General features: G+C 39.1%; 1 protein-coding gene across 1 annotated transcript in view; it reads right to left on the reverse strand.

Moving 5' to 3' along the window:
* KIF26B (kinesin family member 26B) overlaps nt 1-23,014 on the reverse strand; it is a 269,683-nt gene that overhangs the window by 78,741 nt on the left and 167,928 nt on the right. Inside the window, exon 5 of the mRNA XM_053938124.1 lies at nt 21,162-21,345. Within this exon, the coding sequence (XP_053794099.1) occupies nt 21,162-21,345 (184 nt within the window). The remainder of the gene's footprint in view (nt 1-21,161; nt 21,346-23,014) is intronic.

Below are 23,014 nucleotides of genomic sequence, written 5' to 3' on the forward strand. Positions count from 1 at the left end.
AAAGAGTAAATGTTAAGTAATCCCAGGACTTGCAGGATCTCACCTTCCTTACAGTATCATTCAGGCATAGACGTGTGCTGCCCTGACCTAGACTGGATGCCATGTGCCCACCAAAGCTGCTCTACCACTCCCCTCTGCAACTGGAGATCAACCCACTACCACAGAGAAGGCATAAAGGTGCTGAACTGTACTTGTCTGGAACAAATGGCACTGTGTAAATGTACAAACAAGCATAAAAAATGCTGCATGGTATTGGTGATATTTCTATTCATCTACCACAAGCAGAGCCTGAGCAATTTTCTTGCAGCTCTCTATCAGCACTCTTCATTTCTCACCTGGAAAAGCTCTAATGGTATTCCTGTCCTAAGTCTTTTCTGGAGAGAGATGGAAACCTGCCAAAACATGCAAGAGTACTGTGAATACTGTGAATGAGGTGCGCTAAGGAGTCCTCTGGGACTACGGACTCAATTTTACAGACGGTCTGAGCGAGGGTGTGAACCCAGATGTCTAGAGGTAAACTATTGCATTAACTTACTGTGCCTTTTGTCTGCATTCATAACAGACTCATGCTGTATAATGGACAAGGCTGTACTTCACAGCCACATTGTGACAAAAAAAGTGTTATAATATTAATTTGTAGGGAAAAGAAGTTCCATGTGGAGCCATCTTTTGCACTGATAGAAGATGCATACTTTTCCAGTGACACTACAGAGAACAGTAATCAGAAATTAAGGGGGATTTTTTCAAAAGCCTTCAAAGACCCAATAAGGCTGCCACTGAGGCCACTGATAGAATTCCTTTTGCCTTCAGAGGAATAGGAGGAGAAGTGGGTCCTTGCTGTGCTCTGCCAAAGCTTCTGCTCTCTTACCCATCTGTTATGCCACAGCTCAGGCTGTTTTCCTCAGGTCATAGGATCATAACCTACTCCTATATGTCATCTTATTTTCTAAATCAGACTAGAAAAGCAGATGAACAACACTGAACAAACTGATGGGAAAGATAAAAACAACAACTGCCACTAACAATCATTTTTTCAGTGCATGATGGAAGGGAGATATGCCTCATCTGAGAGCTGTAAAGATTTTTAAAATACTGCTCTAAAAAATATGGAGATTGTTAATTGAGCATTTGTAGTTTAACACTCTTATTGTGACTAACCAATAAGCATATTTATTCAGCAGATTCACTGCTGTGAAATTAAAAAAGAATAGGGTTGTTTTGGTTTTTTTCCCATTTCAGCCCATGATAAATTCTTTATTTTACTAGCTCTCTCACTTTGTATTAACAGAACTTTATGAAGTGTTTGCCAGGCCAAAGGCTAATCTAATTACATAGACTTTTCTGGATCAGATCCATTTGTCACAAACTATTTCAGTGACTTGGCTTCTGTCTGTGCATGTATGTTTCTATAGAAAATGATAAAATCAGTGTTCTCTCCCACAAGCTGTGAGTTTCCATACTTTTATACACAGCCTTCTGAAAATGTTCCAATGTATTTTAAAAAGAAAAAAAGTAAAAAAAAAAAAGAGAAGTAAAAAATTGAGAGGTTATATTTTAGCATGAGTTCATCTGAAATGATTGTTTACACTGCAAAATTATAGTGTCAAATAAATATTTTTCTGCCTGGGATAGTCTTTAAAAATGTTCATTAAGCCAAAGATGTAACTTCCTTTTCTGCTCTCACTATTCCTCCTTTCTATGATTCCCAGCTGCTTAAATCATTACTTTTCTGCAGCAAAGGTAATTTCACAGTGATGTAGAAGACTGGTTTATGTGGTGAAGGACTCTGAGTGTGTACTTAGGTAGTCAAGAGAAAGCCCACATAGGTATGATGTACCTCTTGAGAGTGTAAAATGTCTATTGAGGGAGTCAAGAGTAGATGTCAGGTCAGATTCATACTTTTTCTGTTCCGGTAGATGAAACTCCGTGTGCCGAGTCACGTAACCGAATGTTGTGTGCGTGGGACAGCTGCACATGCACTTGCAGGGTGCAGGAGCCCAGAGCTAGCCTGGGAAACATGGACTGCTCCAGGTGCACCACTCCTCCTCCTTGGCCCAGCACATCAGGCACTGCAAGTCAGAGCATCAGTTAGCAGGGCAGAAAGCGAGGAGGATGCGTCACCCGGCTTTGAAACTGGGAGTTGTAGGTTTGGCTGGAGGGGAGCTTGAGGTGCAACCACAGTCAGTCCTAGAGGTGCAATGAGGTGCAGAAAATCTACAGAATTCCTAAATAGAAGAAAACCTTGTTTTCTGGGAACACCAACCTACCAACCTTTGAAGGGCTCAGCTAATCTTACACACTGAAAATCCTAAAAATCCCAAACAAAAGTTATGTAAGACTTACTTTCTGAGGTTCTTGAGAATATATTAGCTCTAAGGCACTAAGTATTTCCCCATCCTCAGCAAGAACTCAGAGGTATTTCTGGCATTCACATTGATGGAAAGTTTTCTGCTTTGTTACACAAAAACTTCAGTTAAGCTATTCAGCCACCAGCCCACCTGTATTCTAATAAAGTAACTTACTACTTCTGTTTCTCCTGCTCAGCCTCTTTTTTTGTCTCCCCATGTCTTTCCCTCCAATCCCTAATAATTTTGCTATAAATCTAATGACTGAAAGATTTGTAATGACAGAAGCAGCAAATGTGACAGTACCAGAGAGCAAACTACTAATAGGCTGAGGAACATAATGACATCTAGAAAAGGTGAAAGTGCAGATATTGCCAAAGAAACTGGCTTCTAGTACTGTCACCTTTAATAACTCTCATCTTGGTTTTTGCTAAAACATGAAAATGAAACCATTCCACTCAGATGTCTGCTGCTGGTCTGTCTACATGTCAGCCTCAGAGAGCAATTTGGTTTCTGTATTTCTCTGCAGCAGCACAGCAAAGTCATTGAGCTACTGAATCCCATATTCTCACAGTACCCACAATAAAAGGGGCTCCCAAGGTAGAGCAGCATACCTGGGAAATCTGTAATCCCACTGAACAGATCCAGATGGGATCACTGTGATAAAGGCATGCCAAGAGCAAAGGAAATGCTGCAAGAGTGTGCCCCACTCCAAAAACTCTCAGACAAAAGCAACAGCTGCTGGCAGGACCATGGAAAGAAAGCACATGAGAGGAGCCCTGCAGCTCTTGCAACCAGGAAGAGAAGATAGTGCTACACAAGGAAGGTCAGGAGCTGCCTAGAGACCCCACTATCCCTCATGTCATTCTCATGTGAAATGAAGCACATGGGGGACAGAATATGGGGCAGTACTACCCATCTGCAGACTTTCCAGTCTGAGGAAAGGGAAGGAGCAATCTGTACATCTTGTTTCTGGTAGTGTTCAAGTTACTTTTGAGGCACATGCATCCAGCCCCAGGGTCCCAGCAAAGATGACCCCAGGCATCGTTCAGGTAACAGATTTTTAAAGTTTACTTGACTAAAGCTAAAGAGTGTTTTCTGAGAAGCCACAGCATACACAGAAGAGAAACCAAAACATTCTAATTAAAGGCCTTCTCCTGTTATCAGCAGATATTGGATTAGTGTAAACCACATCAGAGGAAACTAGCTAATCCATGTTTGGTTGATTTGTACACTGGGGAAGCGAAGATATTTTAGCAGTCACTATTATTTACAGCAGTAAATGTCAGTTTAATGACAGAAAATCCAGCATTATTTTTTTCACTGAATGATGAGGATTTTCTTGTTTCAATATGTACACATTTCTAACTCTCTGACTTCTAAAACAGCAGTATGAATATTCTTTGATTTGCGATATTAACTTCTAGAATATCCATGGCACGTTAAATAATGGTGCTGATAACCTCCAGAGACTTGCAAATAGGAACATGATGTAACAGACATGGTAAGTCATTTCAGGAGTACTTGAATTTCACATGACAACAGTTCTCTTGGGTGGAGGAATGGGCTAGGAGAGCCATGATTTGTCTGGGATTGCTCTAGGATTACTAGGATGCATCCTGGCACAACACCTACTGTTATGTTCAACAGGAAAGCATAAGAACTCTGCCATGTCCCACTGTATGCATAAGCCAGAACAGCCTGTTCACCTTTTAAGTTGCTTTCCAGGCAAGCATACTAAAAAATAATGAGCCACACTCTTTGTTAAAATGAAAAAGGGGGTCTTCATTTATGGTCCCAAAGTTTCCACATTCCAGGTGGGTTGTTTCTGGCCTTTTCTCCTTGAAACAATTTTTAGACAAAGTGCTTGTGTGTTTCACTAACCCTTACTTTGTATTAACTCTATATTTGAGCTTTCAGGCTAGGTGGTATTTTTCTCCTTTTCTAAATGAATGTCTTGTTCAACACATTGTTGATACAGACAGAGGGAGGTATACTATACCATAAGGGACCGGTTTACAGGCAGCAATATACATTTTTTTATTAATGCAATCTATTATTTACCTTATCCTCCCTCTGAAGAAAACAAAAGGATCAAATTTATATGTAACTGCCCAATGCAGAGATTTTTGTAAGACTTGTTTATGAAAAGAGAAACCAGCATGGGAGTAAAATATAATTCATAACATACAAATACTTCCTAAAGGTACAATAAAGCTCATGGCATCAGCAGAAATAAAAAGTATTATGGCAGCAATAGTAGCATATCCTCATGGTAGAAAGCATCAGAGAAAGGTCAGGAAGGGAGGGTAATGGGGAGCTGGTAACACCACCCTGGCCCACACTGTGAACAGCAGCATTATCTGAGCAGGAGGGAAGAGAATGTGAAGGTTCTGTCTATGGTAATTCTGTTAAGATGCTGTTTCTGGCAAGCAGCATCTCAAATACCAGCTAATACAGACATTTGATATTGCAGTAATGGCATCTGCACCAGTTACAGTTCTTCACATAACCAGAGTGAAACAAAGTTCTACTGCTTCCATCTATAAAAAAAATTAGACATGATGCATCAGGCACAAGCCACTACTAGATCTTAAGCAGATGTGAGCATAGATCAGCAGAGCTGACCTCACAGAACTTTGCCCTGATCTACTCACTCTTGTCTTTAGCTGTGTTTCAGGCATCTTCCTCCACTCTTATTAGAGTATGGTTGGTAGGACTGCTGGGGGAAGCTCATGGGACTGAAGACACAGACTGGTGTAAAAGGAAAAGTCAGATTCCAAAGAGAGAAGCCCACATGGAAAGCAGCCCTGAGATGAATGTTGGAGGATGAAAAAGTGGCAGTAAGTAAAACATCATGGATAGGTCATATTTTGGAAGAAAAGGCATAAAGCAATGAGGGGCGAGCTGTAGTGAGGGGCTGAATTCTGCAGTGTAAGAGTGGTATTGCAGCCCAGAAAACTGGAGACAGTTAATGAAAAGGGCAGGCTGGAAGAGTTAAGTATCAAAGTCATTAATGAACTAAAATTAGACTATAAATCCTTTAAAGTCTCTCACCCATTGTGGTAATGATGCCTTGCCTCTTCATTTCACTGCAGAGACTATTTCTGCTCATGAGAATGTAAGCAATTAGAAAAAGAGGCCTTTCACTGTGAAATACCTCAGAAGATACACAGATCAGAAAGCCAGCACACCTCAAAATACACACTGGTGCAACTACTGTGAAGTAATGCAATGGGATAGAATTTGGCAGCTGATGTCAGTTAACAGAAGAAATAGAAAAGATACAAAGCAAAAAAAACTATAAGGCAAGAAGCTGCAGGCAAAATTTGTATGTCAGAAATGGAATGGAAAGAAGATAATGACCTATTTCACTCCATTAGGAGGTGATCACTTCTCTTGTTACTGGTGTAAGGACAAGCAATCCATACTTGATCCTGCTCTGGTTTTATGTACTCTGGACTTCACAAACCTGTTGGAACTGTGAAAACAAGTATTCTGAGAAAATACACAAAACTTTTAGGGAAAAAAAGTGACAGTTTTTACAGCAGCATAAACAGCTTCGTAGCACTGCTGTACTGTGGGCTGGCAGCTTTCAGAAAGAAAAGCCTCTAGGTCTGGGGTTTGAAAGCAATTTGCCACACTTGTCATCCTTGCTGTATAAAAGCCTTTCCTGAAGGACATTTGTTCTAACAAAATTATCCATTGCAAAGGCCAGCAGCATGCTCATCGTGTCTCAATCAAGGCTGCATAAAGAGGAAAGTCAACCATGCATGTCTATCATCTGGACAATTAGTCTTTCTGACTGCAGACACTATTCTAAAAGGCTAGTCCTTAGAAGCACCTAATCTTTCAGTTGGAAATTATTTCTCTTTGTCTGGCAGAAGCATAGGGCTATGAATGTCCTGTGAGAACAATATTCAGAGGCTTAAAGCAGAATCAATGTAAATACATCAGAAGCATCCTTGTAACCTCTCTGTGACCAAACAAAAAAAAAATTAAAAATTGTGTATTTGTGATATGAAATAGCTAAAAAAAACAACAAAAGAAAGATGAGCACAGCACACTGATCCCTGTGCACCTCTATTTACATTTTTGATACTGTTCTGATCAGTCTCCTTTGTTTAGCCTATATGCCCTCTGCACATCATCATCCACTCTATTAAATACAGGCTAAAAAACTCACATGGTCAAAGAAAAGGAAGAATCATTTCCAAGGAACTCTTCATAATCAAAATACACTACCTTAATCTCTAAACTGCATTCTGTATCTGGTTTACTTGAAATTACACTACCTTCCCATTATCAGTTAAATTCTTTTAGCATTATCCCAACTGCTTGTACTGGCAATTCAAAGGAAAGAAAACCCATGAATTACAAGTAACATCCTTACAGATCCACATGTATAAGGGCCAGATGAGTATAACTGACAAAATACAGCAATTTATACCACAACAAAAACGTTGTTGCTTCATCTGCAATAACGATTTATCTACCATCTTGTGTATTTTCTGTGAAGGCAAAACTCTCAGTCAGGCAAGGTCTAAGAATTTCCAGTTCATTCTTACTTGTCTTCCTTCATTCTTTTCTGACGTTTTAACATCTGCTCAAAAGAAATTCTTCAAAGGGACCAGACCTGAACCATGATGACAAAGGCATGTCAAGATGGAAGTAGGAGTAAAGCTGGGGATTTTTTCAGTCTGAATTGACAGGAAGATTCACTTCTCCTTACCTGTCTTATCTCTAAGATCAGTAACACAGAGACAAATTGGCTTCCTTGTGGGAGGCAAGAAGCACAAGCAAAAGCATTTTTATATTATGGGGTTACAACAGCCCTTATTTTCAAGCTCAATAGCTTGAAAATGCAAATTAACATCTCACTTAATATGAAGCTCTTCTTGCCAGTCTACAATCCTCCTCATCCTTCCACCTCGTCCTGCACACTCTTGGAAGTGATGTGGTCTCTGGCAGCTATTTGGTTTGTGCAAGTTAAAAGGCATGACAGAGGTGTTTTTGTTTGGCTTTTGCATGCACGGGCTGGGATGTGAACCAAATGTATAATTTGGTCAAATCATGTATGGTCAGCCAAATGTATGGTCAGCCTGCCCAACATGCATAAATGAAGATTTATTTTGGTTTTTTTTTGGTTTGTTGGGGTTTTTTTTAATGAAGTGACTTAAAAACTAGGAAGTTGCCAAGTTGACAATTTTGTTCTCTAAACAGACTGGGTACGGCATCAACCATATCCAGATCATTTTACCCATTAAAACACCTCAGCAGTATTTCACTAGGGCTATTTAAAGGGGCAAAAGTATTGTTTATTGTGAGTGCCTATGTAATCTTAGGCTCTCAGTCATGACTGCTAACTCACATACTGGTTTTCCTGATCTATTTGTCTATTCATTGGGAGACCACCAACAGCCTTCCCTCCACAGCTCTGAATCTCTACCTGTCTGAATTTTGAAAATATCAGGTCTTAATAATCTTCTTTTAATAAGCTATCTCTCCATCTGCTTCCATTTTGGGATACAATAAGAAAAATTAAAATGAAACTGGCTCCCACGGCCACTTTCAAACTTTAATTTCTCCAGGATAGCAACCCTCTGAGAAGGGAAAGAACAGAATTCCTGTATATTCCCACACAGTAACAAGCAGTTGCCAGAGAGACTTTTGCCCACTGTGCAGCAACTGATGTCCTAAATAATCCTTAAACTCCAGTCATCACACATGTTGCTCTCATGAGTGGTGTTTTAGGTGGAAACAAGGGCAGTAGATCTGCAATCTTCCTAGGCTTGCAGAACAAGACAAAAGCAAGGTGCAATTTATACTTCCATTCTTGAAATCCCAGCAGCAGAAATGCAGTGCTCATGAAACAATATTTGTCTTCTGCTTGTAAGAGTCATAGCTGAATTTGGTTCATAGAGTTTCTCAAAGCAGTCAACCTTATAGAGCTTTACATCCTTTTGCCTTTATTAAAAAATCTGTATTGATATCTAGTTCTGAAGAAATTCACTTCAGAAGGTAACATTTGCATAACAAATAGTCAATTCATCTTCTGATTCAGATCTTAGTTATTTGTTGCATTTCCACAATTTACTAAAACATAGCTCATTATGAAGTATGAAAGGTCAAGTCTCCAGAAGTATCAAAATAAAATCAATTACAAGTTCTTAACTGTTCACGATTAGTTTTTTTATCAGCTGGAGTTTTGAACAATGATTACAAAACTGGACCAGAATAATTTACATCAAAACAAGTAAGCATGTTGCAATGTAAGGCATTTTTCTCAGCCAGTAAGGAAGAAGACACAAACACTCCTCCAAGGAGATGATCAAGGGGCACAGATGGGCAGCAGTGCTGTAAGCATTAAGGTGTCAAGAGCAAGTTATTACAGTGTGGGACCAGCTGGACTGGAAGCACAGGTCTGCTGCATGATTAAAGAAAAAATTACTAAATCAATTATAATTTTATTTTTTGTACAGATCACGACCAGCTGAATAATTTTAGCATCTGAAAGTTTATAGCAAGAAGCATGCAAAAGCCATTGCAAAATAGATAAACAAAGCTTATGTTCTTGCGAGGCAGACTGCCCCATATCCCTGCTCTGACCCCACAACTCCCCCCGTTCAACAGGGTTTGTTGGCCTTCTGGCTATGGACACTTAGTTTCACCATTACATTAGAAGGTCACCATCAGATTCCAAGCAGTCCTCACACGAGGCACCATTTGTGGAAACTGAGAAAGCACGAGTCAGTATTGGATGCCACACTAACTTTATTTCCTTGATTAGCTCTTTTATAAGGTTACACGGGGGGATCCAACTATGCAGATAGTAAGATTTCATACACCCATGCCTACTCACACACAGACTGCTTTTCCAAGTTGGCACATTCCTCAGTGGTGGTCTTCCAGCCAAAGGGCACACACTCCCTTCCAATAATCTTAGTCAGCTGGTCATGATCCATACAAAAGATAAAATTATAACTCATTTATTCATTGTTCTTTAATCATCCATCAGACCCATGCTTCCAGTGCAGCTGTTCCCACACTACAGCTCTGCTTTATCCTTTTTGTCAGGTCATTTGATCCTGGACTAAGTAATGGACATGTTTACTTAGTAGTGTAGTGTTAAAAGATTTCCAAGGGGGACAGAGAATTTGGTGAATAGTCTTCTATTTCACAGCAACAAAAGAGGCTCAACAATAAGGGTAAAAAAAAGAATTGTTCTTTGAGGGTGCAGTTCTTTGCTAAGCTGCTGCTCCACCAATGGATTGGGTGTTCAATCCAGTGGTCTTCCCTTGATAGGTTTATCTCTCAGTGGGCCAGTGTTCGGATGCAGCTGTGTGAAATGACTGTGCATTTGCACTAGCTTCAGTACTATTTCACTGAGAGCAGGATTTAGTGTCCTGACAACTGCTTAGCAAATAGGACTTGAAATCAAAATGACAGCAGTCTCATGCACTATGTAAGGCACATTTTGGCACCCAGCAAAGGACCAAAGTATAGTTCTGAGTCATTATTTTAATTCTATGGAAAAGAATCATGCAGAGGCCTGACAGGTCAGTGACTGACAGATGTAGGTAGTGCAAAACATGACTTGGGGGTAGCACAATCATCCAGTGCCAGAGAACCAGATACTTACATTTCTGTTTGCCCAACCAACTATTATACCTCAAGAGATTCAGGTACTCTAGGGATTTCATGCCACTACAACCCAAAAGGAGCTCACAAACCTCTGGGGAACAATTGCATCCATGTGTCCTGAAGCCTGAATATCTGACATTTGTAGTGTCTTGTCTGCCTTTATACTGTGGGACAGGGGTGGGAGGAGAAAATGATAAGAGATTTTTGTAGAGGAAGGCTAATAACCAGAATATTCTTCTTATTCAGCATTATTATTCCCTACTGAATTAGATGCATTAGCAAAAGGTACTTCATTCCTGTGGAGATAAAAAAAGAACAGTCTGAATTCTTGAGGAAATATTCTGCCTATTAGTGTCTATGCAAAGCCCTAGAAATAATGCTCTCAGAAATGAAATAAAGAATAAGAAAATAATAAAGGCAAATTTCCCTCTATGTGCTACTGCAATTAACTGTTTGAAGCAAATCCCAATACCCTTAATCTCAAGAACTCTGCTTATCTGCCCATCCAGTTATTTTTAATTTGTACTTCTGTTATTACTACTGCATTATTAATATACCCTGATAAGATAGGAAATAGCCTGGTGGTGTTCTGCTTCAGCAATGCCTTGCACAGCATAATAGTCTTTATGATGAATAACTCCTTCCCATCTGAGGAGATTCATGATTCCCTCTTCTCACAGACGAGGAAGCCCTGGGGGAGTCCCATTCGCTCCCCTGAGCTTGTATTCCATTTCTCCAAAGCAGCCTGGCCTCCTTGTGCTCACCACATGGTGATGCCTTCTCCTTCTGTGGGGCCAGGAGAGACATGCCTCAGGTGCCTCTGTTGGAGCTCATGCCTGCACAACCTCACCACGACTCCTCAGAGCTGACCAGAGCAGTATTTAAGGTGTTTTAGTAGGAGTGGGTAGGGAAAAGAGGGCAGCTTTTCTAGTCATGCTGCTTCCAGAATCTGGGCTCGGATGCTGTAACCAAGCTAGTCAAGAATAGATTTCTATTGCAAATCAAGATTTGTATTTGGAGGAAACTCCAGTAATATCAAATGTTGGAAAGAAAGGGTAAGACATTAAAGCAAACTACTCTCACACCATATGGTTTGAAGTACATATGCCATATTTTTTCATGGAGGAAAAGGGGGCAGGGAAGAAAGGATCAACAGTTTTTAAGTTTTCCCACATCTATGTTTCTGTAATGGCGTATGTGATGTTGTAAAGGTTATTGTACAGCTTTCCTCCTGACATTTTAATACATATCTCATTTTGCCAACACCTCTTTTTCTGTCTCTCCTTCAGTAAAAGCACTGTAAATTGAACAGATCTGCGGAAAAATCCAGCAGCAATTAATAGGGGTGAAAGCTGTTAGGATCTACAGAAACACAACAGAGCCTCACACACACCTAGAGAATTTTATGTAAAATGCTGCTATTTGTATAAGCATTTTCAATCACCACATAGGAGAAAAAAGATAATGTGTTGTATTGCATTGGAAGATTGAACTAAGCAAGAAAAAGGATATTAGACTGGATTAAAATATTTGAGTTTAATGGCAATATCTTAAGGGAATGTTGAGTTGTCTTTTAAAAAATCTGCTCATTTATAAAAAAAAGCTAGTCTATAGCCAGTTAGCCTTAATTTTTTTTTCAGATAACTTCCTCAAAAAGTCCACATACAGCTTTTTCCTCTATATTTCCACTGCACTGGTGAGGAAGAGGGGATGAATACACACACACATATATGCACCTATACATTTATAGATGCAAATATACACACCTCATGTATAGTGAGAAACCTGTCCATCCACACCCATCACAGGTGCATCTACTCCATTTCTCACTTCTGAGTATTACAGGAGAAGTTTTGAGCCTCACAGGTCCTAAAAATGTAGAGACATACCTCCTGATTTGTCATATCAAACAGGTCAATGATTTCATCAAACTTTTTTTTTTTCCTTACTATATAGAAAGATTCTTTCTTAATGAAAGCAGCAACTGTTTTGTTGAAGTATTACTTTTTATACCTGGTATTTCATATCTCACTATCCAATGAAAGATAATTTAGCTGCTAATCACTTTAGGAACAATACAGAAAAGAAAGTCTATTTACATTTGGAAAACAAAATGGCATTTGGTTATCAGGAATCCAGATCTACTAATGAAATGTTTCCAAACCCCAAGCCACGCTGCCCACACATGCGGGAAGGAGTTCTCCCTGGAAGCGATGCATAGGTCACATGACAGAGCAATGAAAATCTGGCCATCCAGGGTCAGAGGCTCTAATCTAACAGGTGTACACATTGTGATCATCATACAGAACCACCCTGACAGAAGTACAACTGAACATCTCCAGTCCTTTGCTCAATAAAGAGCAGTTTGCTTTGCTTCAATTCGCCTAAGGTCAAATGTGGAAAAGTCTGCTTGGTCCTTTTCCACAAAGGTCTGTCTGCTTTATGCAACCTGCTCGTTTGCATGCAGGTCTGCTCAACCAGACCTGGGTGCCATATAGTGGAAAGCAGAGGATGCAGACTTCCATCTGAGAGGAGGTCAAAGTACCTAGAACTTTCGGCAAGCACCTTGTTATTTGTATCTCATAGCAGCTGGTTTTCTATTAAAGGTTCCGAGCAGTACACAAGAAAAGCCTCTATTCCTACTCAGGGAGAGGTTAATTTCACCTTACTTGAGCCAACCAAAACACAGATATCTCACTCCAGGGCAGCTGTGTATGTTACCTCCGTGATCAACTGAAAAAGAGAGGTACATCTGGTAGGCAAGTCAACCCAATTCTCTCAATTTCTCCATGAGAGGAATACATTTGAACAGCCTGGATCAGAAGGGTAGTGGTCACCTAAGCTAGCAACATGAATCCCATCCTCAGGTGGCAATAATGGCAGCACTAAAGTGTGAAGGAAAACATAGGAATACAATGACTTGAAACACAGAGATACATGCTTCACAAAAAATGGATAATAGGGAGATATTCCCAAAAATGGATTTGAATCCTAAAGGAAAAGGCAAAAAATGGTGAGACGGTGAATAAGAGGAGATACATTTTAATGGTATTCTCTGTATTAAAATGCAGTTCACGTTGGCTCTTACTCAGCTGAGCTAGTTATCTGTTGAAGTCAATGTTGTACCAGAGAAATGAGGTAAGGCCCAGACCCTTAGAAAAGAAAAAGCAGAACGACCTTGCAGTTGAACCAAGAGGCTCAGACAGATCATTAGCCCATGATGTTACAGCAGTGCTACAGCAGAGCCTCCTGCCGTGTCACCATCCCGCCCGCACCACTGCTCTCCGACACGTGCTGAGAGGAGTCAAACATAAAAGGAAAAGGCTGGGAGGAGAAGAGCTTTAGGAAATTTTAAAGAAAAAAAAATTGTAATAAGGTGTAGAGCTGACTGCTCAAAGTACAGTGCCTGTTACTTGCCTAACATCTCAGAAAACTCACCACGGTCCTGGTTTTAGCAAACTATTCAGTATTTAAACTCCTTCTTCAGCACTGAGCATGAGAAATACTAATGAAATTTTCAGTTTCTGTCATCTTGACTTTCCTGATTTATATTAAGCTCTTCGTCATGAATTTGAAAATCAATTTAATGAGGCGAGATGCAGAGGAGATGGCAGGGAAGAAGGGGGCATTTTTGGAAGTATTATTGAAAGCCTTAAAAAAGAAATGGAAGTTATTAACCAGAACTATCAAAGTGCTCCAAAATATCAACCAGCAGTATCACCTAAATTAAAAAGCAAAGTAAATAAAAATACAATATCTCAGAAAATCTTGGAGGAGATCAGTATAAAAAACAATGGGTTTATATCCTAGAAAAAGCCAGTAATTTTCATTCAAATTGCACGTCTTTCAAAGTTTAAGAGACTTTAAAATACGTGGCCACTGTATTGTCATACTATTTCAATAATAGAATATTTTGAAACTGTACTTACAAGGTGAGCAAGAGTAAAGGTTTCTGTAGCTTCATTAGGTTATCAACATTAATTGACCAGTGTGAGCCTTGTGTATAGGGCCCATAGCCAAGTAGGAGCCCACAAATCATGAGCATTCCTGCCACTAAGTGACTTGAAGCAAGAAAACTTATAGATTTCTGGGTATAAAATCATATGACAATGCAGAGGGTGCTGGATAAATAAAATCAAATGTACAAAACCTAGTACCACCAGCCTGAAGCATTTTGAGCAAGCTAATTTTCCTTTTTTCACCAATGTTTACAGAAAAATTCATCAAAATAGACCAAGGTTAAACAATACAAAACTAGACTTTGTAGCTCTTTTCCCGGGTGAAATATACTATATAAGAAGTACAGAAAAGATTGATTCTTCTAACACATAAATAAAAAATGCTGTCAAAGCGAGTTGAGGTACAGCCTTTTTCATATTTTTTCTGTCCAGTCCAATTCCACCTGTAAATCTCCTCCAGCCACCTCTTGTGCTCACAAGCTCATCAGTACAATTTCTGAATACATCTAGGAAGATGTCACTACAGGGAGAGACGTTTCAGTATTTTTTGACAAAAAAAAAAAAGGAATTTAATGAGCAACAGTCTCTTGTCCATATCTGCCATCACCAATAGCTGGTACTCAGATTAGGATACAAGTTTTTCGCTGTGATATATAGAGAATGAGATCTCTTTTTCCCAAAGCAAAGAGTTTCACTTAAGGACTAAGTTACTCTCTAGAAAACCCCATTTTCTCTGCTGCAGTTTTCACACCACCCTCCCCACCAGTGAAGAGAAAGATGTCTGCTATTCTGAAAGATGGCTTTTTTAAGTGGAAAATCAACAGAGACAAAGGAGTTAAAAGATAGGTGCCTACATTAGTGGACCACTTCCAATGCTCCCAGTTCCCTTGAAGTAGCAGGCTCCTAGAAGCTTCACAAAGCAAAGAAACAGCAATTACAGGTGTTCTTTAAATCATGGAAAACATGACTGCATATAAATTTATTTAAACTACACATTAAAATACACTTTAAACCTCCAAGTCAACCAAAATGCAATCTGACGGGCTTCTGGCGTGCCCGGGTTGGTACTTCCAAATCCAGAATAAGCTTTACTTTAGAGAAAGGCACACTAAGTGTTCATAAAAAATCATGATTGACAAACGTAAGAAATTTTTGTTAACAGCAATTCTTCCAGATTCTAATAATTTCACCTTTTACTTAAAGCAGCTTGATCTTAAAACTCCTCCTAGAAAATCCCATCTAGCAGGAATGTAGGCAAAGTGCAAGAAAGCTTCCACCAGGTCCAAACAGTACATTTCGTGAGGAGAAACACAGTTCTGAGCAATTCTGACTGGAGGGTAAAAAGGCCACCTGGATTTCATTCCAAGTGGAACTAACTAATTTGTACAACAATCATGTTGACAAGAAAGATGAACACATATGTCTCCTTTAAATGCCTCAAGGGGTCATCCTCTCACCTTTCAGTAGCCATAGTAACTTTGGGGGAAAAAAACAGATCTGATCTCAGAAATTGTTTTCTGTGATAGAGGGTTTAAAATCACTTTTGTCATCTATCCGTTAACTTTTGCCCCTATACACCTGAAGGATGAAGGTTTACAAAGGAAGGATTTCAGCTTTACAAAGGAAAGAGAACCTCTTCTCATTCTTTCTGGAAATACCTTAAAGATGACTGGCAGTGAAGTGAAATACAGAACGTATTTTGCAAGTTGGGCTGCGGCTTTTTGCTGACAATAGCACAGATTTTCATTAGCTCCTGCTAAATATATGACAAAAATGTAGACAAAACTGTATGACAATTGTAATGTAGACAAAAAAAAATCCTGACATCCATCAACCAGCATGTTAAAATGAAAACATAGTAGAAAGGGAGGTTTCCTGTACCTTTTGGACTTAAACAAGATGTGAATCAGTTTTGTTCCCTTCAAATCAACTTCGCAAATCACGTAAGTGTAAGAACATCTCTTTACTTCCCTACACTGATACAAACAGTTGACATGGCTATTGAAAACATCTTTTGTCAAGGACTATTGACAAGGACACCATACAGGCCATAGTCAATATAATAGTTGCTCATTATTAACTCCCTTATTGCATTGTTATATAGCTCAGATTAAAGCATGTCAAAGACAGTGCAATAATTGTTGCCTGATTTAGTGAAAAGTAAAAAAAACTATTTTAAGGCAGTGGATAGCTGAAATACTAGCAGCTTGTGAACCCAAAGCATTGGCATATGCTTCTGTCCCAGCCAAAAAACAGTTGTGAATCTACTCACAAACCTAAACTGCTTGTGCATTAGAGCTTTCTTCACTGTTACTTTTGACAAATACTCTGTTGGTTTGGTAGACACACTTTCAGGTTAGACAAAATGTTTCGGATGCTTCCATACACAGTTTTATGTAAATCAATGTGAGAAGAAAGTAAGCTGCAGACCTGTGTAAAGTGAATAGTAGATTTTGGGCTTATTTCAGTCAAATACTGTGCTGTGACAAAGATTAGATTCTTCAGCCAGGCACTGAAAAATTATTTTTAACTGAATTTTCTTTACTACATGACACAGATCCTTGGGAGAAAGTTGTATGACTCAGGAGTATCTATCACACTGCCAGCATCCTGCTGCCACTCCTGCCATTTGGCTGTGTCTTGGTTCCCATTGAAGGCCCCTCCCAGCCACACTCCATGCTCAGCCCCCTGCTTGATGAGCTATCAGCTACCACATCTCTCATTCACTCACTAGACTCTCAAAACCCCTCTCTGTGCCACTTCCTACCCTGTCCTACACACTTGGAAAGGGCCCCCCACAAGCACCTGCAGCATAATCTATTATTTACCCTTTAATAATCTCCTCTTCTACACCAGCTTGAGAATGGGTATCTAATATTACACTGCTGGGGTTGAGGACATCACTACCAAGATGACCAATAACACCTCATTGTTTCTTCCTGCTTCCCATCTCTCTGCTCCTCTTTCCTACAGTGAGATCATAACTGCTCTAGACAGAAACAGGAGGTTTTTAATCTGAATTTACACATAATTTAGCAAAACGGGTCTAGGCCCTGTTTTAGAACCACAAATTACAGTTGTTCTTTTAATAGGTCAAAAAGAATACTTGAAGAAAGTTAAATGGTGACTTGCTTCTCCCTGGTACTTGTGCATAGGAATGATTTTAGTGCTCAAGCATTGCTGTTTCATTTTGAGATTAACAAGCACTAAATAACAAAAATACACACCAAACAACAACAACAAAAATATATATACATAAGGAAAAGTAAACTAATCTCTGCCCAAACATAACAAATACCTCTCACTGACAGAGGTTTATAAGACTACACACAGAAAAATAATAAATGAAAGAAAGCAGAGAGACCACATCCATTTATCCTAACCCCCTGCCACCTGAAAACAACCTATTTATTCAGCCTGGCAGAAAATTTTTCATTCCAGCTGTTTTTCATGTCAAATGTGGGATTCAGCAAAACAACATCTTTCACAGAAAGAACATTTCAGATTTTCATCAAAAGTGTTGGTTTACTTTTGATTCTGTTTGACAGAAAATGGAAGAGGAGGTATAGAGGGAGGACAGAGGGAAGCAGACTGGAGAGCAAATCTAAGCAAAACTTACTAGAATGGCCTTAGAGTAGTTAATCTTAGTGCATACATGGAATAATTTGTTATTTCTGCACAGAACACCTTTTTGCTCTGTTATTGGCTTGTTATTAGGAAGGACACAACAGACTTAAGGAGTATCTTTCAGAGAACTGAGATCTGTGGAAACTGCATATACAGCCATCTAGAACAGTAGCAGTCTCTCTGGATAAACTCAGTAAAAGCAATCTGTTACTCAGAATATGAGGATCTAAAGACAGCAGAGAGAGAAGAAATGATGCTCAACAGGATTTCCTTTGGGCATTCAACTCAAAGGAAAATTCTCAAGAGCTGACTGCGGGGATACCACACTACCACTCAGGATCATCTCCCTCTACCAGGAAATGTAAATCCAAAGTACACAGATAAATTATGATCCATAAAAGCGCTCATGTTAATATATTTACAATAGGGTCACACATTTGTATTTAGCATCAGGAAGAGCTATTTGGAAATGAGTGCAACAAAGAATCTGATCCTTTACTTGTTTCTTTGACAATGTGGTACTTCTGCTGGGCTCAGTGGTGTATCTAACATCAAAGCAAAATGCTGATTATGCAGTCCTACCATTCTATTATTAATATCATCTTCCTGCTTCTGTGAAGCTGAACTTCAGTTTTCAAATAATACATCTTTCAAAGTCCAGGCTGGTACAGTTTTGATTTGAAAGGCATTTTGTAAGAAAAGGCATGAAGCATACAACCTGAATATATACTCTAACCCTTTTTATCAGTTTAGATGTTCCAGTGGGGGGTTGGACCCATATCCATCCTAAATGAACTGCTTACTAACTTTAAATATATTGGTGATAGGCAGATCTTCCTCTTTTAACCTTAAAAAAGATTATATGCCTACACATGACAGATAAATTCTATACTTTTAAATAAATCATTGTCATTAATCTTGCAATGATAAATTTCTAGTAGAAGTGAAAATATAAAATAGCAACTGTTTGCTTGCAATTTCGTTTTAGAAAACTGTGAAATTAAATTTACCCTGAAAGTCTAAGCTTTGATGTACCCACCTTCCCATCCTTCACGTCTTGGATACCCACCTCCCCTGGAAAACTGACAGATCTCAAGCTGACACCAAGCCAGTAACACCCAGTGTGTGTGCCAGGGCTCACATCCATGTAGGAGTGAGCCTGCCTTCCAGGCAGCCTGAGCGCAGCTGCCCCTGGAGTTTCAGAAATCCACAATCCCTGGCAACAGCCATCCCTCCAGTTCTGGTGAATCAGAATTTCCAGTAACAAATTGCCACATTAGAAATTGCCCAGCCCACTCAAACCCAAAGTGGAATAGAGTTTTATCACACTGAGATTGCTCGTAAAATGCTATTTAAATACAAACCAGGAAAAAACTCTAAAATATTGAAAACAACATTCAGCTTCCCTGAACCCCCTTCCTCCCCATGGGTTCACATTTCATAAATTTATACCCTTACAGAAAACACTATATGAGAATAAATGCTGAGAAAAGTAACTGGTTTTAACATACTCCTATCAAAACATATCCCAACCTAACTAAACAGAATACATAAATGTGGAAAATTAAAAGCAAATAAGCTGGAAATTCCATTAAAGTTTTCCCAATCTGACAGATAAATTACATTGTTATCCTGAAGTTATTTACTTATTGTGCCTCACAACTATTTCTGACATATTAAAATGAAAATTGTGCTATAGAGGTAAACTAATGGGAAACTTTGATGAATGTATACAAGCTTCAGGTCATGATTATAAGGTGACTCCTAAATGAAATCACAGGTGAAAAATGAAACTGGCTTCCAGAAACTGCAGGTTAGACATATTTTTGCTAATGGAAATGCAGAAAAAATTAATTTTGTCTAGTATGATTATATGAAATAACCTAATTTGATTTACTGCTTTGAAGAAGCATGGGTGTCAATGTGTTAAAACCTCTTAGCTACTTATATACTCTGATAGTTTTGGGACAGTAAGTCTGAAGTGAAAATAAATTCCTCCTTCATCATGTGGGCTGCAAAATTTCAGTTTTACTTACATAGCTGGAAAGCCTGGAGCCTGTTCTTGTACATGGTTTTGCAGAAGCAAATCACAGGTCTGTTTGGGAATATTGCAAAACTGCTTCCCAAGCCCTCTCCACTGGAAACCAGTGGCAAGAGGAACAAGAAAGTGTCAAATCAGCTTGGAATGTTTAGACAGAGCTATGTTTGTGTTTCTGTATGTAGATCCTTTCCTTGGGACATGTGAAAATAATAATCAGGAAAAGTGCTGATGAAGTCCAATATGGGAAATGAGCCCCTGTTTCCAGGAAAACACCCTTGATTATTTCTCAATGGAATTTTTATTCAAATGTGAACCCATCCGAAGCAGAAAAGTAAGACTTCTGAGAGGATGGCTTCTACTGTTAATCTATTGTGTCATAATTTCTTGTAACAATAAACAAGTTCAAGTTTACTTTTCTTTCCTCCACTAAAGTCAGAACACAGATCCCTATTAAAGTTTTATAACATCATGACAGATTTCTACATTTCTTCCCACCTACCCGGCCAGAGGAAAGGAAGGGAGCCCCAGGTGTAGGGAATCTCTTTTCAAACAGGCATTAAACTAGCTATGAAAGTAATACCACTGTCCTTTGAAGGGAAACCCTGGAACTGCACAAAGTAAGTGAGTATCCAAAATCAGCAGGGAAAGTTCTGAAGCCCATCCTGTGCTCAGCAGTCCTAGATCATACATTGCAATTTCTCTTCTAAACAAAAACTTTCACCAAATTCATTGTCGCTGCTTAGTATTCAAGGAACATGGAAAAGCCACGCACACAGATGCTTGATAAGAAACTACCTTGATTAAAGCAAACTGCTTTTCTCAGCAAGTGCATGCTCATATTCCCAGATGTAATATGCCAGGCTCTCCACTTGTAACAGGGAAAAAGGGAAGGGCCACTCAGACAAACTACAAAGCAATAGCAAACTATATACCCACCTCCTCCATCACCTCAACATAAGTGTGCACCTAAACAGCATTTTAAGAGGGAATGATTATGCAGAATGGGAGGAAATAACATGACAGAAGAAAAAAGGAGCAATTTATCATTAAAAGTATAGGTTTTGTTCAGGTAAATATACTGGAAGAAAGCCAGCAAACATAAGCCAGAAGCAAATTACCATGTGTCCAGTCAAGACACCAGTCTGGAAAGCAAAGGAATCAGGAACACAAAATATACGATAGAAAGCAATCGCTATGCAGCCACAGAAAGAACTACGCCCGAAACCCAGAATGGATATTTCCTCCTGGCAGAATGGACATTAACTCCACCTAGCAGCACTGTGGTCCCAGTGCAGGTGCATTAGTGTAGCTGGGCTTTGAAGTGTATAACTGCTGCACAACTTGGTCTGTCTCTGTTAACATTATTAGAAATTCACTTGCATTAGTTCACTCAAGTTGCTAAGCCTTTTAACACGTGTTCAGGGACTAGCTACAGCAAAGCCAACTGAGAAGGGACATGGTTTTCCAATTCCCTTAATGTTTTGCACAAGGATAAAATCTCCTCCCAAAGAAAATCAGTATTTTAGTGATATTTGCAAGGCCTACCTTGCCCAAACCAGGAGTGTCTTTCACTTTGCTGACTGCCCTCAACAAACATGGTGGTGCAGGGGGTGGGGAAGTCTGAAGGATACTGCTGAAGCAGGTAGAGAAGAGAGGAGATTCAGGAACAGATGATGCAGAAGGCCTGTGCTTCTTCTTTTTGGAAGACAGGTTCAATTTCTGAGCAGCTCTGTGGGAGAAACAACAATAGTAAGCAGAAACAACCTCAAATTAATCTACAAGAACAAATAAAAATATTTATCAGGTTACTATTTATGTAGGCTCTCAGTTTTGACCTCATTGATCTAAATAGTTTTAAAATTCTTGTTCTTCACTCCTTAGTACTATTCTAATGCCATTGACCACAAAGCTGCTCCAAATTTAGAGTCTTCATTAAGCAGGGTCACAATCAGGCCTCTGTTGCTATCTTATCTGTTGAAACAACTCAGTCTGCAAGAAAGCTCCAAATCCAAACCAATGAGCTATACAGCAATTTCTGTTTTAAAATTATGAAAGGTTCACACAGAACTGTGTCTCATGCATAGGTCACTGATTAGAAAATAAATACTTGTGTGGAGTTAATTAGTATAAATGCTCAGGTGACTCTGCTGAGGTAAGAAGCCTTGCATTAGCTGTTCAAAATTTTTATCACCTCTTAAAACAAACCAGTCTAAAAGTTGGACAAATGCTGACCAATGAAAACATTGCTGTTTGTGATGAGATGGAGACAATCATACAAACTCCAGCTGCATTAACCACTAAGCAGGGGAAACAGTGAAGACTCTTTTTATTAGTACAGAATTCTCAGATAAGAATGATGAATTTTGTATAGTATTTGATTAAAAAGCAAAGCTTTTCTGGAGCAGAAACATTCAGTATTTTTGTTCTGCAAAATGTTTTATTTTAAGAGATAATACAATATTCAAGTCTTTGTTGCAGCTGGTTTGTTCCAACACTTTTGTATCCTGCACTGCCCAGGGATAACATCAATATTAATCATGCTGTCCCATGGTTTCCCTTTTGCAAAACAGAACACTTTAAACAGAGCAGGTCAGCAGGAGTACCAACTCAAAGGAGAGATGGATAGAACAATTTTGTTTGCTTTGGCAGACAAATTGGGACTTAATATATGTATGTATAAAAGCAATCTGTGCTAACAGTAGCTCTCCTTCCTTTGCTGAAGTGCGACACTCAAGACAAATAATTCTAAATCCTTCTAAGTTTTAAGAAGCTTTAGCTGCACTGGTATCAGTTTATATTACCCAACTCAAAACTTAGAAAAGTAATGACATCATTTTACTCAAAGAAGTCAGGGAAGAAGGACTGAATACACACACACACGCATGTACACACACATTTCAATATGCAAGTAACCTGTGTTTGTATCGGGTGTCTCAGACACATGGACAAATTACTGCTTGGTATGACATTGCCATATGGCAGCTGGTCACAAGTACACTGTGTGCACCACCAGAGTTATTCTTTTAGCCTAAGACAAGTACAAAGCACTTCCAGATAAATTCGTTTCCCATAAAAGAAAAACACTAGGAGATTTTAACTGATCGAATTTAACTGATTTTAACTGACAGAATTAGAACTCAGAAGTTTCTGTACCATCTCCCTATCCTTTGTCTTTATGTTGACCTAAAGACTTCAGTTCATAACCTGTCCCTCTCATTTAAGCATACACTTTCTTTTTCATAGAAAACATACTCAAAATGTGTTGGTCAAAACCACTGTTCCCTTTCCTTGCAACATTTCCATGGTTTGAGAGGATTCAATAATGTCAGCTTCCACACTGTCCATCACTAACACTTTTATGAAGTTGTCCATGTTGAATCAAGATCCTCTGTACATCT

The sequence above is a fragment of the Vidua chalybeata genome, chromosome 3, assembly GCF_026979565.1.
Source record: "Vidua chalybeata isolate OUT-0048 chromosome 3, bVidCha1 merged haplotype, whole genome shotgun sequence".
Taxonomy (NCBI): domain Eukaryota; kingdom Metazoa; phylum Chordata; class Aves; order Passeriformes; family Viduidae; genus Vidua; species Vidua chalybeata.